Source organism: Uloborus diversus, chromosome 7 (genome assembly GCF_026930045.1).
Source record: "Uloborus diversus isolate 005 chromosome 7, Udiv.v.3.1, whole genome shotgun sequence".
Taxonomy (NCBI): domain Eukaryota; kingdom Metazoa; phylum Arthropoda; class Arachnida; order Araneae; family Uloboridae; genus Uloborus; species Uloborus diversus.
In genome coordinates, this window is record NC_072737.1 from 170,262,708 (window position 1) to 170,283,190 (window position 20,483).

A 20,483-nucleotide genomic window follows, 5' to 3' on the forward strand; every position below is an offset into this window, starting at 1 on the left:
TTATATATATCATCATGAAAAATTTCATTTTTAGGCTAAATTTTATTTTTCTGCTCACAAATATGGAATAAAATAATGAAAATTTTTAGAACAAAAGTTGAAATTTTAGGACTTTTGGGACAACTCCTACCCCTGGTTGCAAATAACAAACACTTATTTCTAAAACTGGAACTACTTACTAAAATACACATTAAGTGTAGAAATGGCCCATGTAAAACACAGTAAAATCTGGATACAACAATGCCTAGGAGATTCCTTACAATTTATACAAAAGGTATTATTGCTTTATCAAGAGGCTATAACTTTTTTAATTTAAATAATTGATATATTTATGAGACAATGATAATACAAAATAAATTACACTGCTAAATAGTGCTGTTAAAGTATCTATAAGAAATGTTTTCAGAAATAAATGGATTATGACATGAAAAATGGTCTACCAAATCTTCTTATTTATGTTTCAAAATTAAAGCTGAGCTTTCTCATACATTTCTAAAACAAAAGGAGACAAGTAAATCTTTATACCTTGAAATTATTAGTGACAACTAATTTAATTATTGATTTTTTTTTAAACATTTTCATTGTTTAGCTACAAATAGATGGTTATGATTAAAACAGGGGTAAAAGTGGACTCAAGTAAAAATTTCTGAAGACCCTGTGAAATTTTCAGAAAATATAAGAAAGCTCGATCCCCTCTCCTCCTCCCCTTAAAAACTCTTCAAATATGCATACAAAAATCATTGGGAGAAAAAAAACCCTTTCAGAATTTAAAAAAAAAAAAAAAAAAATTCAGTTTTAGAGTCAGTTTTTCAGGTTTAGAATGTGCTGTCAGCCCAAAATTTTCGGATCACAAACATCCCTGGATTAAAAGTAAAACTCAGTATAATTTATTTTTTGAAATAAGTATTGAAGTGACACATATATAATGCATATTTTATTTTTTTTTTCAGTAAATTATTTGTCTTTTCCTAAAACAGTCTTTTTGAAAGGCATGCATTTCCCCTGCCAGGACTGGTCCTGGGGAACGATAATCCGAATAACAGGAAATTGAATACTTACTCTTTCAAATTAACATCAACTGACATTCTGCGCACAACTTCTTCATCTCTAGTAGTAGCTTCAAATGCTGCCCTTTCATTTTCAAAGTCTTTTATTCGTTCTTCTAATTCTTTCCTTTGTGCTTCTAGATTTCTTTGCATTTGCTCATGGCGTTTTTGAAGCTGAAAATATATTTAATAGTTATTTTTATCATATTACACAATGTTTACCTACTTAAAATTTAATACATTTAAAAAGATTTCCTGGTTGTACTTAAAATGTGTAAATATTTAATTACATAAATTGTGCAGCCCTGGAGCTGATTTTTATTTTCTTATTTTAATGCACAAGACAAGCATGAAAGATGTCATGCTTGTCTTGTGCATTTACTAGAAGATCTGTCAATTTACTAGAAGAAATGTATTGTATAAAATATTAATGATAAAGTTTATTAGGGGTTATCTTCATATTAAAATGAGCATCAATATTAAAACTTCGAATAGCAACCCTCCTCTTTTAATCACAGATTTGTAATAAGCATCAAAAATAACCATCATATGTCAACTTTTTCGATGGATTTGCGGGGGAGGGGCATCCTCTAAGTTTCTTTTGCCACCAACATCACTGAATGTCTTCTTAAACATCTTTTTACGACTTCAATGTTTTAAAATTTCTGTTGAAGGTTTCCTTAACTCTTCCCTCCCCCTCCCCTAACATCATCAAATATCGCCTGAAATTGCACATTTGAAATGTTATTTTCGAAAAATTGCAGTAGAAGAGTGCCGAAATTCTATCCTTCCCTAACGTTTCCAAAGATGGTTTGTAATCGTGTTTAAAAGACAAACTGGAAATTAAATAATAAAAATAATAGTAATAAATCAAAAGTGCAAATAAAACTTTCAGTTATGAATACCTCTATCAATAATATTCATCACAGCTCAAAAGCCAGTTCTAAGTACACACTATAACACAACAGCTGTTACACGAAACGCAGAGCATTTTTGAGCAACATACTGAATGTAAATGTATAGTACTTACTGAGTACACTACATATTGTTAAATATCATTAATAGCAAATAATTATGTTTTGGCTAAAGGAATTCGAGTTATCTGAAAAATACCTATAACATGATTGAAAAAATAAAAGCATTTATATAAGTGTTTAAAAAAATTTAACATTCAATATTTAAATTTCTTTTTCTTTTATCGTTCATTTTAATAGCAGTGAAGAAATGATTTCTTTAATTAGTTCATATCATTCAGGGGGAATGTTGAATATGGAATTTCAGAAAATGTAATTACTTTTTTTCTTCAGTTTTCATTCCTAAAGAAAAATTAAAATAAAAAAAACTATCGTAAAAGTAAAATTACAACATGCAACCATTTTTTTAGGCGACGAGTTATAGAATTATAAATAAATATTTCAGTGTAAAAACTAGCCTTCTTTTTAGGCCTTAAAAGCGAGAAAGAAAATAATCACTTTTTTAGAGATTTTAATCACCACTGAATTCGTCGTTTCCCGCACTATTCTTATGATTGAGCTTTTACTGCAGTTGAAGTCTTCAATTAAGGGTTCAAATTATGTCAAAATATGCAAGTGTTTATTTGTTTAGTGTTAGGGAAAAAAGGGTAAGCTAAAATTGGAAAACTATTGAGATTCTCGATTTCTCTTTGGGAAGAAAAAAATTCTGAGATTTTGTAACGCAACATTGGTTGATCCCCCAAATTTGAGCCTCGTTTTTGGAATTAAACTGGTTGATTAACATGCAAACGCAGACTGTAATGTTTCAATTTTGGAGCATAAATTTCCCAAAACTCTTATCAAAGTGAGCCACGTTGTGAAAATATCGGTAGTGATCCGAAACTCGGCACATTTTCAAAGTCCAAAACTGGTGTTGGTCCCGCTGTTGCCTGATTTTGGGCCCGATGCTGTTCTTAGTTTAAATGATGCAGTAGAAAATAGATAAATAAGAGTTAGATCCCCCCCCCCCCTTAATTCGGAAAAACATTGGCATTTAGATGCTTTTCAGTGCCGATGGGCAAATGTGTTCTCCAAGTTAGCATCGGCGGCCGATCCTGATGGCTAAATTTTTGAACAATCAGCGTTGATGCATCGGTCGAGCCCTAAAAAATTGAAAAATGTTGAAATTGAAAAATGATATTTTTATCAAGTGTACATATTTTACTGCTTTATTTCGAAATTTCATTTTCTTTGGTAATTTTTAGGAAAAAGGAATTGATACTGTAACTATGGATTTTATATGCCTTTAAAATCGACACAAATTTAGCAATTATTCGAGTTTTGCCTTTGAAATACTATTTGGCTATGCCGTTTGTGAAAATAAGCCCATCAACTTATGTTGTCCCAGTTCGAAATTATGCATAGAGAAATAAAACAACAAAATTTTAAAATCAATATTAAACATAAAGCATGCATTGAGTTAAAACAAATTTTAAATGAAAGAAACTAAATTTCACAGTAAAATATCGGAACCTCATTTTGGTGCTTTAAAAGCTTGCGTTTGACAAGCTCAACCGGTAGCGATTGGTTGATTGATCACGTAACAGCTAATGACGTCAGCCAATGCTAAGGCATTGGAGATGATGTCATTATTTTTCATGTGATCAACTGACTGGAAAGCTACCGGTTGCTTATGGAACACAACCAAAATTGGCACCATGGTACGCAGGCATTTATGCAAGGTATTATATTTATTCCATAAAATTGGGCATTTGACTGTTTTGGGGATTAATTAAAGGCACGGACCATTAAGTTTGAAACAGATAGTACTAATAAATAAAGCTCAAAATGTGGTGAAGAAAGTGTTCTTTTAGTAAAAAGATCAACTTACATCAGCTTCAGAGTCCTTTAGCTTTTGCATTTTTTCTCCAACTTTCAATTCAAAAACTTGTTCTAATTCTTGTTCCATTTTCTTCATTTTCTGTTCATGTTCTTTACGCTCTTCTTCCATTTGTGCAAGAGGATTCCTAATTATGTGAAAAAATATGTTTAGGTATAAAATTCAGTAACTGCCGTTTAGTAATCTCTTTAATTAATAAAAGTGAGATTTCAAAGAAGTTCTGAAAGGAAGTCTGTGGGGAGCATGCATCCAGGAGACCCATAGCATCTACAGGCTTGAAATTTTGTACAAAATTACTCCGAGCCCCATGGGTGTGCATCTGGGGTTTTATTTTTTAAAATTCAAATTAGTTTTTTTGTAATTAATTTTTTTAAGCTCAAATTTTGCGTAAATTGCCTATCATTGCCATTTAAAGGGGTGAAATTTGCATGTATTAGTATTACATATTGCTGGAAAGGGTAGAATTTTCGGCATTCTACGCAATTTGTTTCAATGCTCTAATTTGAATACAGCGGGAGTTATTCGCGTTTTTAGCTTGAACTTTTTTAGGCTTAGCAAAAATTTAGGTACTTTCACAACACTACTTTCACAAAAGTGAATGAAGTTTTCTTTTTGACACACTGGAAAGAGCGGCTTTTTTTATTTCAGATCTAACTCGACCTATGATCGAAAAACTAGGCTTCTATCTCCAAAGGAAAAAAAGTTACAAGCTGTTATAAAACAAATTCGAATAATCTCATGTCCTGTTTTATTTGGCGTTGCCAGAGTTACGTTTTTTCGATTCGCTTTTTTCTTCTTTCTTATTCACAAACTTTAAGAATTTCGATTTTAACGGAAAATCTTAGACTCAACTCAATTCAAGCCCTAAACTAAAGAGCAAAATATATTACTAGAGACCACGAATATGAAAGCGACTTTTCAAACGTACAAAACTGCAGTTTTGCAATGCTCAGGAGCCGCCCTTATGACTCTACAAGTTGGAATAAGTTATTTTGAAATCCAGGGAAGGGGTACTTTTTGTTCCAAAGGGAGCTCATAATGTGTTTTTAATCTGTTTATTTCTAATTGACCATTTAAATGTTTGCAAATCAAATAAGATTGCAAAGCAATCTTTGCGGGTTGGTGAGCGTTAGCCAGCAGGGGGCGGAGCCCCCTAGTAACTAAAAAGATTCTAGGAGACAGTTGAAAAGTGATATTATGTTACTATTTATACTAGATTTGACCTAACTGGTTTACTATAGGGACAAGCATCCTGACGAAACTCAATAGTTATTTAATAAAACATTTAAAAAACACGGTAAACATTGCATAAAACATTAGAAATACTAGAAGAGTACAATTCACGCTACATCTCCAGCTGAGATCAGTCAAGTGCAGCTGAATGATGACAAATCAACATTCAGGGAAAAGTGGTAGTAAATATTAGCTGCACCGTCCATTATCCATTCTGTTAGGTAGAGTAGTAACACTCCGTGAATGCATTAAGTATTTTATTGAAACATTTATGCACAAGACAAAAACACACAAAACAAACATACATATAACTAAGAGATTAAAAGTCCCATGCTTCTATAAGGAAGTTTTTGCATCGTCTGCGCAGCTGCTACATATTGCCTATAGGTGGCGTTGACACAAATTGGATGATCATATAACCTTATGTGGGGGAATAGAAGTGCGAGTGGCATTGATATCTATTCTCTTACAGTAAATGATAGCAGCAGCAGCACTATGCTGAAATGATTCTTAATCCCCCCCCCCCCCCCTCCAAGTAAAACTAAATCCACTGCATTTGTTAAAACCAAGAAAACGTTAATATTTATTAATTATTTGCTGATGGGGTGTGACATTTTTACGCACATACGGTGAAGCGCCGTTTTTATGTTTTTGAACGGACTGCATGAAAAAAGCTTATAAATGGAAAAAATATATATATAAAATAGGTATAGGTCCAATATTAATGTATTGGAAAGGGTTCAAAGGCGGGCTACAAGGCTAATAAATGGACTTTCTCATTTAGACTATGATTTCAGGCTTAGAAGGCTAAAAATGTACAGTCTTGAGCAAAGAAGAGACCGAGGGGACATGATTCAGTTATTTAAATTTATCAAAATGAAAGATGTTAATGAATTAAACTTTTGCATGGAAAGCAGGACATAGGGTCATCGTTTTGAGCTATTTAAATCTCAGGCTAACATGGATATTAGGAAAAATTATTATTATAGCAGGGTAGTGGAACCTTGGAACAGCTTACCGGAAGAGGTGGTAATGAGCAAGGGAGTAGATAGTTTTAAGAGGGTCACTGATCTTCACTGGGGACTGTAAATTGACTAGGACCAGTCTAGCTGGGCCCAGAGCCTGTTGCTGGTCATCACTTTTGTATTTGTATTTGTTAATGTGTATTAGACTCTGGGGAGGGGGGGACCAATCAACTCAGGGACCAATCCTCAGGGACCAATTTACAAAATGTACAATTGATAAAAACTTATAAAAGAGAAACATACAAACAGTGTGCTTCACAGTATTTGCACTTTATTCCCGAAATGTAAAACTTTGGCTTTTAAGGCTGTAAGGAACTGTTATGTAATGTAATGGTATCAGCTTTGTGAAAAAAAGCTTTGCATTTGCAGACTTATATATGTTTTAGAGTGTTGTGGGCAAGACTGTACGATCACACCTGCAATACATTATTTTTCCAGTACAAAGTTTTTTTTAGAAAGTTGATACTTCATATTATAATACAAAATGGTTCCTTACATTTGAATATATCACAATTAAAAGCCTAAGTCTAAAATTACGGGAATGAAGTGCAAACATATACATAAAATGTATCATTTGTGCAATCTGATTGAGGCTATTATAACTATTTTCTTCGGACAAAAGTTTATTAGAGCATAAATATTAGTAACCTTATCATAGAGCATTTAACATCTCTTTTGAAGAAAATCAAAATGGTATTTTATTAGTTGTTGAATTTTTTCCCAACAGTTAATTACAATGTACTTTTATAATAGACCAAAATTTGGTTTACTTTCACTTACAAAAAAGTGTAGAACTAGGCATAAAAAGACGTTTGGAAAGATAACGGGATAAATAGTAATACTAGTGAAATACAGTAACATTTCTCCCAGGGGTAGATCCAGGATTTTTAGGTCCCAGTTCTCAATGGAAAAAGGATTAAATAAACAAAATTTTACTCATTTTTAGTGAGAAAAAATATATTACATCACATATTTGAACACAAGCATCACAAAAATTAAAAAATTACTTAAAAGAAAGGAGACAAAAAAGTCTTAAGAATTTCAAATGTTATTACAGATAAAGATTTAACAAATATTTGAAGAGAAAAGAAAATATTTATAAAGAATTGTACTAAAATTGAAAGAAAGAAGTAAAATGCATAGAAGAGGGAAACATATACAAATGGTTATAAAATAATGCAGGTGATACTTACCAAAATACCATGAATGTGTTTAAAATCCTTTGTGGGCAAAAACTATCAAAAGTTTTATTAGCATAGTGTGCATAAAAATTTTCAGTTTCACTATTATTATTACTTTAAAAAACTAAAATTATAATGTATATTTCATTTAACATGACTACACTTCCATAGTTTCACACATTAAAAAACAGGGTTTCTACACTATCTGAAAAGGAAAATTTTTAAAGTTCTCCGGGTTCCCTTAGACTTTTTCAGTTATTTTCTAGGTTTAGGTACATTTTGAAAAGTTTTTGACAATGATTTTAACTTCTCATAAGACAAATATTTCCTTAGAATATCAATGTTGTCGACTAACAGTAACAATAACTGTACTGAACATTGAAATTATCAACTAAAGTTCATCCAGAACAAAATGAGATTACTTTCCTGAAGGTCAAAATTGATCTTCTAACAGCTGCCCAATTGGTCCATTAACTGTATTAGGTCCTAATAGTTTTTTTTTTAAACTCAAAATAACCTTTTTAAGAATTTAAGCTTCGTTTTACATTTGAAACCAAAATATGAATTATGTGAAAAGAAATCAAGTAAGTCAAGATAAAAATGATATCAAATTCATCCTCTAAGACTGTTAAGCATGAAGTTTCAATAAATCTCAACTATCTATTACTTTGTAAAGAGCAATATTTTAAAACCTAAAGTTTTCTTTTCCTTTCCTTTATTTTCCTTCTATTTCTTTGCAAATGGATATGAATAGGCAAAACAAAATATGCAAATGAATTACAACAAAAAGCATTGAATGTGTTGAGAAAAATGAAAATTTTACGTAACAATGGACAGTGCTGTCAAAAATAAAATTTTTCATTGTTTTCTTACACATTAAATTCTTGATTTATCAATCAAACTAAAACTTTCATCAATGCTAAGCTACGAAAAAACTGAATTTCTCCTTTTTTAACTAACAATTATTTAAAAAACTTTTCAAAAGAGAAAACTAAGCACATATTCAGAACCTCTACATTTTCAAGAAAGTTTACATCAACTGAAAACTCAAAATTTGTATAAAACCAGAGTTTAAGGGAACTGGGAAGAAAAATCCAAAAAATGAAACCCAAAAGATTTAAATACTTTAATAAAATCAAGAATAACAGAGCATGTGAAGCAGTATGTTGCGAGTCAACTTTTTGGTGCACTCACTGTAAATCCAGAAGTTATGAAAAAAAAAAAAAAAAAAACCCTCAAGAGAATTGACACATATGATCAAATTAAAAGTAACACATACTTTAAACAAAAAAAACTTCACCTTTGTTAAAATTTAAAACGACCAAACTGTTCAAACTAACATTCTTTTTGATAAAATAAGAAAACATTTCAAAAGAATTTTAAATTAACAATGGTAAAATAGCACATAATTCATAATCACTGGTCAACATCATTTTAGACATGAAATTTTCGGTTAAATGGTCTTATTCAGTGAAAAAATGTCACAGAAAGCTCAAAAAATTCTCCTTTACTGAATGTTTATATATCCCACATACTTGGAGTTTTAAGATTAATATACTGAAGGATGAGTAAATGTAATATACACATAAAACACAGAAAATCCCCCTTCCCTGGAATTTAATTCCATAAACTTTTAAGTTATTATGAGGTTGGTTATAACAATTGGGAAGAATTGGTCTTTTTGCTGCAATATGATAAACAAAATGCATTTTGATGCAACAGTTGCAACCATGCACAAGTTTTTTATTCCTCACTTGAAAGATTGAATCACCAGAAAATTCTTGATGTAGAAAAATATAAAAGAAGAATATAAAATTTAAAGCAGCAGGCTGGATAAATGAAAGCTGGGGTAATGTAAGAAAATGCAGAAAAAAAAAAAAAAAATGAAATAGCTGAAGAAAAAGGGGGAAAAAAGGAACTCAGAAGATTCTCTAACAATCATGAAATTGCACAGTATTGAAAACGCAGCACAAATTACGATGCATAATATAGACTATTAAACTTAATGCTGTATACATTTAAATACACAATAAGCGAAATTGAATAAATACCTATGTCAAACACAGAAACAGTAGGAAAAACAACTATATAAACACACAAACTAGCAACAGATTGCAGGGCTTTTTGTCAGGGAGACTTTTTTACATAAAAAAGTGCATTTTTCTGTATTGAAAAAGGGGGTTATGAAATCCTGAAACACATAACTGCAATCTATTGCTATTTTTTATAGTTAAAATACTGCTTTTTCTACGATATAAAATAACCAGTCATTTATTGTGCAATAAATCAATTGTTTTTTCAAGATTTTTTAATTTGGATTGTCATTTCTAATTAGCTTACATCCCACTTAATATTCACATTTCTCTTCATGCAATTTTACATTCTCAAATGAAACACTAGTAAAGTTAATACTATAAACTTACTTATTTGATATTCTCATTGGTTTTTCGCCATTTGTAACAGAAGCAAGTTTTCTACACCTATAGTTTTCATAATGTACATTATTTGTGACATCTTTCAAATCCTGCATATGTGTCCTGTAAATGTAGAAAAAGTAGTTTAAAAGATTTTTTAAAGTTTCATTGAAGAATAAATAGCAATTAAACATTAACGGGAGTGGTTTCAAAACAGACAGATAAGGATACATATTTACATTTTAGTTTACCAAAAAAATAAATAACATAAATAACTACAGTAAAATCACATTACAGCAAATATCAATACAGCAAAATATCTGTTTTGATGAAATAAATGTTCAGTCTAGTATTTTACATGCCACTGCATTGCTTGAATTCCATTACAACAAATAAAATTTCCAGTTTCTTCAGCTTTGTCGCAATAAGATTCAACAGTAAATTATAAAATGAATAAATAAAAGCTGATTAAGTATGAAACTAATAAGTAATATATTGCATACCTATATAATTTTCGTTAAACTAATTTCATCACAACATATACCCAATAACTCATCAGTCTATAAAAATAGCAATAGCTTTGTATATAAGATTTAATAATAAATAAAGGAGCAAAGCTTAGACTGCATGTTGTTGAAATTTTTCTTATTTGGTCAAGTTTTACATTTACAAAAAAAAAAAAAAAAAAAAAAAAAAAAAAAAAAAAAAAAAAAAAAAAAAAAAAAAAAAGGAGGGTTGCCAACCTTGGAGAAACAATTTGAGGAGCATCGGTGGTGATTTTGAGGAGCATTTTGAAATTTTGCGGAGCAGCTCGGTATTTTGCATGAAATTCAATAAAAAAACTAAAACCACGTATACAAAATTGTTTTTGAGCTTCTAACATTATTTTGAGCACTAGCATAAAAATCAAAACAGCTTTAAACAATATGTCATGCTTGAAAACGCTCGGCGGGGAAATGCAGAGCAAAAGAACTTTTTTGCAGAGCTGCGGAGTTTCTTTACTTTTGCAGAGTAACTCCACAAAATTCGGAGCAGTTGACAACCCTGAAGGCAGATGATTAAAACTGTAAAAACCAAAGAAAAGTTAGGAATTCCAACACAGGTTGAAATAATCTCATCCCTAACAATCATAGCTAAACTTTGTTTCTAACTGAGGGATTTAGTTACATTATTTATTTCGAGGTTGACAGTTAACACTGGGAAATGTCAAGTGCTTCATTTAAAGTCATGGACATAAGCATAGCTAATATTTATAGAGATCAGTCATTAGTAAGAGGAAATAGTAGATGATCTGGATGTCTTGATGAATTAGGACTTGTAACAAAGCCAATAGAATGCTTGGGTTTATCAATAGATCTATTTTGAATAATTCAAAAGAGGTTCTTCTGTCTTTACATGGAAGTTTGGTAAGACCTCATTTAGAATCTACTGTCTAGTTTTGGCAGCGGTACTCATTCCCTCAATAACAGAAACACACCCCTCTCAACTGCTACCGAGCAACCTCAGCTATAAGAAGCTGAGGTTGCTTAAGACAGAGATCCTGACCCAAATCAAAAACTTTGCAAAATCAAGCAGCCTAAAAATTTTGATGGTGCAGTTTGTGCCATGACTTGTGCGCACCACTGGTTTTGGTCTCCTAATTTCAAGATAAACCTCCAGATTCAAGAGGATTTAGATCATATTACTAAGTGGGCAGATAAATGGGGTATGGTAGTTAATGTAGGGAAATGTCAAGTGCTACACTTAGGTCACTGAAAAAAATGTACGAGTTATCATTTACAGAGTTCAGTCATAGTCAGGCAGAAAATGGTATGGATCTGGGTATCTTAATAAATCAGGACTTCAAGTTCAGTGAACAGTGCAGCATTGCAAGTAACAAAGCAATAAGAAGCTTGGGTTTATCAATAGATTTATTTCGAACAAATCTAAGAAGGTTCTCCTGCTTTTATACAGGATTTTAGTAAGAATTCATTTGGAATATGCTGTTCAGTTTTGGTCGCCTTATCCGAAGAAAGATATTTCTGTATTGGAAAGGGTTCAAAGAAGGGTAACTAGACTAATAAGGGGACTTTCAGATTTAGATCATGATACCAGACTTAATAGGCTTAACATGTATAGCCTGGAGCAAAGGAGAGTCAGAGGGAACATGAATCAGTTTAAATTTATCAAAATGAAAGATGTTAATGAATTAAATTTTTGCACGGAAAACAGGACATGGGGTCATCATTTTAAGCTATTTAAATCTCAGGCTAACTTGGAAATCAGGAAAAACTACTACTTTAGTAGGGTTGTGGGCACTTGAAACAGCTTACCGGAAGAGATGGTAATGAGCAAGGGGGTGGATAGCTTTAAAAGGGCCATCGATCTTCATTGAGAACTAATTAATTGACTAGAACCAGCCTAGCTGGGCCCAGAGCCTGTTGCGGGTGGTCACATTTGTATTTGTATATAAATATTTCTTTATTAAAGAGGGTTTAAAGAAGGGCTAGTAGGCTACTTCGGGAACTTTCAGACCTAGGTTATGATATAAGACTTAAAAAGCTAAATATGTATATCTCCAGCAAAGGAGGCTCACAGGGAACATGATTCAGGTGTTTAAATTTAGCAAAATGAAGGATGTTGTTTGGTTAAATATTTTCACTGGAGGCAGGACCAGACATCATTGTTTTCAGCTAATTAAATATCCAGTTTTTTTTTTTTGGATTTCGACAGAAGAACAGGAGAAGAGCGGTTTTTCAAACCTGGACTGATTTCGATTGAATGAGAACTGTTAAACGCTCTGAATGAGAGAAACACGTTTTTCAATTTTGTAATTGAATATTTTGCTGCTAATGAACGAAGAATGGAATCCATTTATCAATGAACTGTTAAACTAAATGCAGTATTTGCTTCTAAAAACTCTAACCTTGATGGTATTTAGTAGTATTTTATAACACTGCATATTTTAATGCAAATTTCAGTCATTATTTGTTTTCTTAACGTGATGCAAATATACATTTCCAATGTATTTTTGTAATTAAATTACATATTTGCTTTAGCTGCATAAAAAATGTTCTATTCAACATGGCAGTTGTTAGAATTAACACTCTTTACTCAGAAAACACAGACATACTACAAGTAAATATTTTTAAGTATAAGTAGTAATATGAAGACAATTACATTACAACTGCTAGGGCACTCGCTTGGGCCACCGCACGTGCCTGGTTTTAGGGCTTGTCTTGTTAACAGTATCAGTTTCCGTACCATTTTATATGATTCACTTATACACATAAAACTCTAATTAAAATTCTTTGAAATAAAACAATGATGGTGCTGAATATAGTGAGGACAAATCCATATGCTTGGCCGGTTTGAGAGAAAAGTTGCAGAAAGGGCAAGGACATTTTTTGTTTTGTTTGTGATCCGAAATTTCCAAAAATTTTGTGCGACAACACATTCTAAAACTGAAAAAAAAAAAAAAAAAAAAAAAAAAAAAAAAACTTGAAAAATGAATTTTATCAATGATTACAATATGCATATTTGAAGAGTTTTTAGAGGGGGGAGGGGAGCTTCCTTGTAGTTTTAAAGCATTTTACACAGACTTCAGTCAATTTTACTTCACAGTTCACTATCACCCCTGGAAAGACACAGAGATATTTTTAAGGCCTCTACAAGCCTACTTCACATACGAGGACGGTTGTAGCAGGATTGTAATGCGCCTGATTAAGCACTACAAATTCTACAAAATTCTTAATTGTTTTTTAAAAAAATTGTTGGATAAACTTAAATCTTTCACTTGCTTTTATCACATAATTTATTTTTTTAATTATATTTCTTTACCCAGCATTGGCACACCCAGGATTGTTTCCTGGGAGGGGCTAGAAGTTTCGTGAGGAGCTCCGATAAGTGAAGTCAAAGGCAAAATCAATGAAGCTTCAAAAGGCCCTCGACCGAAATAAAAGTTACAAGTCTACAAAACATTAAAAGTCCCCCAAAAAATCCTAATTTCAGGGAGTCCTTAGTGACTTCAGAGAATAGACGGAGGTGGGCGCTTTGTGAGAACTGCCACGAAAAATTTCGGAAGTGAAGCCTTAAAAATGACATTTTACGGGTGTTAAGGGAAGATGAGGAGGCTTTCCCCCTGGAGAATATTGCTAAATTGAAATTTCTAAATTCCGAAATTTATTTAAAAATTGAAGATTTATGCAACTGTGGTGACATGAAAGTGGGGTTAGGGGGCTCTAAAAGGGAAATTTTTTAAAATTTAAGTCTTAAAAACGCATTTTTGGCTATCTTTGATGGTATTAGGAGAAGAGGATCCGAGTTCCGGGGCTCTGTCCAGAAATGTTTCGATATTGAAGTTATAGAAACGTAAATATAGATTATTTGCTGAGATATTAGGAGATTGAAGGGGGTGAGGGGGTGGAGGAGTCCTCTCGGTAATGCTACGAAATTGAAGCCTGAAAAATACATTTTCATTCTATGTTTGGTAATTTCAAGGGTTCTCCTAAAAAAATTTTCGGTATAAAATATCTAAAAACACAATTGTAAATTATTTTTGGTGTGCAAAGGGATACAGGATGGAAGATTTTGGAGTTCTCCGATTTAAAAGATTTTGCAGCTATCTTTTGGAGATGATACACTAGGAGGGAAATGCGGAAGTTCCGTGCTGGAAATACTTTGAAAATAAAGTTCCCAAAACTCACTTTAGGCTGTATTAGTACCAGTTAGAGGAGAAGGAGAGGTTAGGTAGCTGTCCCTCAAAATTTTTTTCGAATTTAAAATCTTTGAAAAAAAATTACAGTTTTCTTTGGGGGAAATTATGGGAATTGGAGATTGAGTGCTCTCTCCCGGAAATTTTCGAAAACTCAAGGCCAAAAAGGGCAATTTTAGGCTTTCTTTGGTCAAGGGGGTTCGTCTTCATACTTCTGGGAGGGGCTTAAGCCCCTTAGCTCCCCCCGTGGGTGCGCCACTGTTACCCAGTACGATGAAACCTTGTTAATTATAAACTCGATTAAAATAATCAATAATCCAACGTAATGAAGCACAAAACATGCAAATTATTGCAGACACATGTTTCAGTGTTACAAGGAACACCTTTTTCAATGCAAAGAAGTGTGTTTCTGGATGAAAAGTAATCCGAGATATGCTCCTTGTACCACCGAAACACGTGTCTGCAGTAATTTGCATGTTTTGTGCTTCATTACGTTGGATTATTAATTATTTTAATTTTCAGCACAAAGGTATTTATTAGTTATAAACTCGATTGTTTACACAATTTCAAACATTTTGAAAGCAGGCAACAGTTAAATAAATGGTATGTGCATAAAATAACAATTTGAATCACAAACCTTATTAACATATCCCTAAGGGCTACAAAATCACAGTGTTCCATATTTTCAACTGAAATAAATAAAACAATTAGTAAAAGTTAAAATAAATGACAAATAGAGCATAATGAACATTATCAATTAGTATGATCTTTTCTGATAATCCCATGAGCAGTAAGAAATGCAGTGCAAAATCATAAAATGAAATAAAAAGTGAACTTGTGGAAAATAAGCAAGTTTTAAATACTGTTAAATTTTACTTACTAAAATCAATTGCGCAAACTTTAGCTCAGAGCTAAATATCATGAGAATTTGGTTACTAACCTAATATGGCAACCTTTAATTCAACTGATTTAAGTAACCTAAATTACTTTAGGTATTCAAGCAAAGACTAGTACAGAGAAACAAAATATTCCATCCTCAAGAACTTGAACGAAAGCAAGTTATTATTTTTGAAAATTAGGAAAAAGTAGACAACTGCAAGTAAAAAAATTACTCTGCACTATGGCATATATAATTCAATATGAATCTTGAAAATAGAACCTTTTGCAACTTCTGATCTGAAAAGAAGCATATTTGAGCGCATGCATTTTTCAATACAGCAATAAAGAGCCTAATCTTTATACCTTCTCAAATGTCTTGACCAATTTACTTAAATAAATGTTTATTGCTGATTAAGCTAACCTAATTTATAGTCAAATTTATACCTTACTGAATTTTACAATATATTGAGTTTTGCAGAACCTTTATGTGATTTAAAAAAGGAACTAAACGAACATCTCATTTACATATTCTTAACTTATTTATTCCTTAAAAAATAAAAAAAGTATAATTTACAATTTAACCATTTATATAAGAATATAATAAAAATACACAACGGCCATTCCATGGAAAAGCCATCATTTTGTCTTGCATATAACAGCTAATATATTTCATTAAAAAATAATAATCATAAAAAGAAAAGAACAAAAAGCAGCATTTGATTAAGAAATCATATACACGAGTCATTCTCTAAAATCTTAAGAATATTATGTCCCAGTAGCCTAACACAAAAATTGTTTAACTCAGAAAGTGTTATCATTTTTTTAAATACAGTACCCGCCACTAATAAAATCGCTGGATTATAAAATCAGCCGCTTTTTAAAATCAAATCTGGAAGAACAGAATCATGGCAATATCAAAACATGTTAAAACCGTCCTTCAATAAAATCACTATAGCCGTTTTATAAATTCCATCTTTTGGGCTTATCATACGTAAAAAAATTGTTAAAGAAGCACCAAGAAGTAAAGGAATCGGTCTCAGAAGATGAGGAAATCTTAGAGTCAAATTTGCCTTCTCAACAGATGTCAGAAAAGCGCTTGATAATGTACAATGCACTTTAGAGCAAAGAGGAAAATATAATGTTGAACGTTACAAAACACTTTGTAAACTCTCAAACGATATTGTGTGAATCTTTGCTCTCCGAATTCTATTCGGCAAACAACAATAAGCCTCTATTTTAAGATCCTTGTGCAAATAATTAAAAATAATGTACCTTACGTTTAGTTAAAATGATAACTATTTTGAAATACTTAAAACAGAAATAATTCAATTCATTTTTAGAGAGTATTTAAACTTCAAAACCTTTCATTTTTTTGGAATGTAGAGGTATGCCGGTTAATAAAATCAGCCGCTTTATAAAATCAAATGTCCTCAGAACGAATGTGATTTTAATAAGCGGCGGGCACTGTAGTTAAAAATAACTCAACTGGTGTTATTCTGCTCTTATTAAAACAATAACTCATTTACTTTTTTCTACAAAATCTTTTAACTAACCAGAAATTCACCCTTTTGGTGTGTCCCCATCCATTTTTCAAATGGACTTAAATTATTTAAAAATTTTATATCAACATTCCACAAATTCGATTTGTAGTACAAATTTAAGTGTACTTAAAGGTGTAAAATAGCATTGTTTAAATAAATTTAATTATTTAAATCATCAAGGTTCATTGTTTTAAACTTTGTCCCCAGATTTTCATGTCATTCTCCTGTCCTAGGAATGAGTTCAATTATTATACATAAAAGGAATTTTTAATCTGCTGTACTATAAAACTGTTTATTATCACCATTTTGTTGGATTCCTTGAGTATTTTGTTAATATGATTTGTCTGCTGTTCTCATTAACATTTTGAAGCTCAATAATAGGGTATGTAACATTTTCGCTGTCATTCTCTTGGACAAAATTTCTGTTTTAAATAAGTGAAAAATTTTAACTCTACTCATAGTGTGTGGTTGAATTAGGAGGTTAGAATAAAAAAATAACATTATTAACCTTAAATATAATCCTGGGCCTATGTAACAGGCAAATTGTGTGGAAAATGTCATACTCCTGTCCTAAAAAAATCACTCTCCAAGCATTATTTCTCTAGCACTGGTAATGCATCCCATAAGAATAGAAGGATTTTCAATACATTAGTTGGAAAATAAGATTGATTGAAAAAAAAAAAAAAAAGAAAGTTAAATTTGGCAAATGAAAATATATCAGTGGAATAACTCTATTTATTTAATATTTTTTGTTGTTGTTCAGAGGAATCAATCCAAAAGAGATTTATTGGTTAGAAATTTGTTTATCTAAATGTTGCTCCAATAGGTTAGTGAAGTTCCTATAAATTTCATAGTAGTTTCAAATTGAAAGTAAAATATATGTTATTAATATTGCTGATTTCCTTTTTGTTTTTTATGTTTGTATTTCCTGAATCATAAAACAATTCCCAGATAATGAGAAGGTAACTTTTCTTTTTGTAAATTTTATCATACTGTGTATGGCTAACCATACTTTGATTTAGGCTTCAGTTATTTCTTTATTACTACAGTTACATTTCAGAAAACCCATGAAGAAATTCATTTTGTAACTCTACTGGTGCTGCTTGTCAGTTTCTTGCGGTATGAAAATTTGACCCCCTCTTTTGAGGGTGTAATATAGTTAAAGTGAGTTCCTTCTATTTTTCTCTCAAGTTCCTAACAAAGAGTAAGTACAACTTTTTCAGCACTTTTATTTTTTTTTAAAATATGATTGGAAAATGTCAGGTTTTTGGAGGATCACCCATATGTTTGTGATTTCTTAAGCAAAAAAAAAAAAAAAAATTGCTCATTACCGTTTAAAGTTATAACTTTTGATTAAATATATTAGCTATCACATGTAGGACAAAATGGCTGTTTCACTGGAATGGCCCATGATCGAATTTTAAGATCCATTACAAAAATTACCTTCTGCTACTCCCCAAGGGTACTTCCTCCCTCTAACTCGTTTTCCATTTGCTTCAATAACAGTATTACTTCCAACCACTGCAAAAGGTACACGTTGCTAGAAATGTTGAGAATAACAGAAGTTTTAGTTCATTTTTGTCAGTAACAGGGTTGTGCAAATTTAGAATAACAGTGGGGGGAAAAGATACCTTTAACTGTTTTTGCATCTTGTTCTCTTCTTCATCATCACAGTCAGGGAAATCGTAGATTTTTATTTTATTTCTAGAAATTTCTGCTAAAATCTGAAAAGAGAATAAATATCACACTGAGTATATGAACTATTATCCTGACCTCCAAAATAAGTAATGCGTACATCTCAGCTTTTACAAAACTTCTTTTTCATCTACAGACTGCTTATTGAGATTATAAAATACAGTCGGACCTCCATATATCGAAGTAGCAAATTGCCGGAAAAAAATTCAATATATAGAAACAATCTTATTTTATCATAAAAATCTCCTAAAACATTAAAATTAAAGCTAATTTTCATGAATGAAACCCAGTTTCGAATTTATACAAGCATCGGATTAAACGAAAGTTAATAACTGAAAAATTAACAGAAATCACATTTTTGTGCCTTCATACATCTTCATTTTTCAGCAGTTCAACTTGATTTGCAACATGAGGGGATTTTCGTTCTGACAATGTAATCGAAGGAAAAGTAAAAAATCAATCTACTTAACTTGAATGATTTTTACTGAAGCTAAAAAGACTAGGAATGATAATCAACAGAAAAAAAGGATCACTTGAAACTAATTTTAGTGTTACTGGTTACAACTAAGATTTGAAATAAACTTGAGGGAATTTAAGAACTCCAGAACGGAACAACGACTTATCTACACACCCCTCAAACCCAGATTTCTCATGAGTTCCCCCCCCCCTTAGCAATCTTTAGTAAACAATTTTCTCCCCTAACCTTCATTTTTCATGAGACAAACATTCTAAAGTGGAAAAAAAAATCTACGAATGTCTCGAAATTTTTTTCAATGTATAGAGATTTTTTCGATATATAGAAACAATTTTTCTATGTAATGAACATTGAAATTTGCTGGGATTTTGATATATAGAAAATTTTGATACGTGGAAGTTCGATATATGGAGGCTTGACTGTAGTTATAAACCAATTATGGAGTCAGTGATTAATCTATATATATAAAAATGAATGTTTGTCTGTATGTCATCCATGAACTCAAAAACTACCCGGCAGATTTGGCTGAAACTTTCACCATTTGTTATTTTTGGTACTGGGAATGTTTATAGACCAGTTCAAAAAAAAATCCAATCGATAGTTCCTTTTTCATTCCAATTTAAGTCACAATCCATTGGATAAATACAAATAAAATTATTGGCTGCAGAAATTAATTTGCGTGAAAGATCTCATTGATAAGAAATTAGCTATTGCCATTTTTCCTGAGTTTGAACAAATAAATTCTTTATTGTTTTATGGCTTTTCATGCAACAGGGGGATTTAAAACTTTTTCTATTTGATATCTTTAGCGATTGATTGATCTTGCAAACTGCGTGAGTACAAAATTTGAGTATAGTCACGGCTTAACTTGATACCTAGACCGATTATTATGAAAATTGCTATATATATGTAATTTTCCACGGAGAAGGGGCATAATATGCTCATTGAAGTCACTCGCCACCAGGTGGCACTGCAGAGTAGCAACTTCTGCCCCGTTCAACCGATTGTCATGAAAATCAGTATAATGATGTATTTTTTTTGTTGGCGTAGCAACGTGCGTCGGGTACAGCTAGTATACTATATAGTAGAAACATCAACTTTAAGATTAAAAATATATAATAGTAATTATTAAAGGGGTATAAAACAAATTGTTAGTCAAAAGTTTACTTTTTGAGTTACATCTCTTAAAGGGCAGTCAAGAGCTGCGACAGGACCCATGTCATTTTGATTGTTGGGCTCCCTTCTGCACATAAACCCTGATTTGCTATGAAAAGCATAGGGTTGCCATCCAAATTTTGCTTCAAAATAGTTGCTTTAGTAGCCTAAATTGTAAAAAAAAGTCGCCTAAATAGTCTCCTCAGCACAATGATTAAGTTGCTTTTTTCACCCATTTAGTTGCTTTTCCAATATCTTTTAACTATTTACTAACTCAAAAAATACTTAGTGTA

General features: G+C 31.6%; 1 protein-coding gene across 4 annotated transcripts in view; it reads right to left on the bottom strand.

The window, feature by feature from the left end:
- Positions 1-20,483, bottom strand: part of LOC129226555 (septin-7-like) — a 143,047-nt gene that overhangs the window by 4,177 nt on the left and 118,387 nt on the right. For 2 of the 4 annotated variants that reach the window (XM_054861164.1, XM_054861167.1), the window contains exons 11-14: positions 9,762-9,875; positions 7,351-7,392; positions 3,891-4,026; positions 1,060-1,220 (exon numbers count right to left, since the gene is read on the bottom strand). In XM_054861164.1, the coding sequence (XP_054717139.1) occupies positions 1,060-1,220; positions 3,891-4,026; positions 7,351-7,392; positions 9,762-9,875 (453 nt within the window). The remainder of the gene's footprint in view (positions 1-1,059; positions 1,221-3,890; positions 4,027-7,350; positions 7,393-9,761; positions 9,876-20,483) is intronic. The other 2 variants (XM_054861166.1, XM_054861165.1) reach the window with 2 other exon arrangements.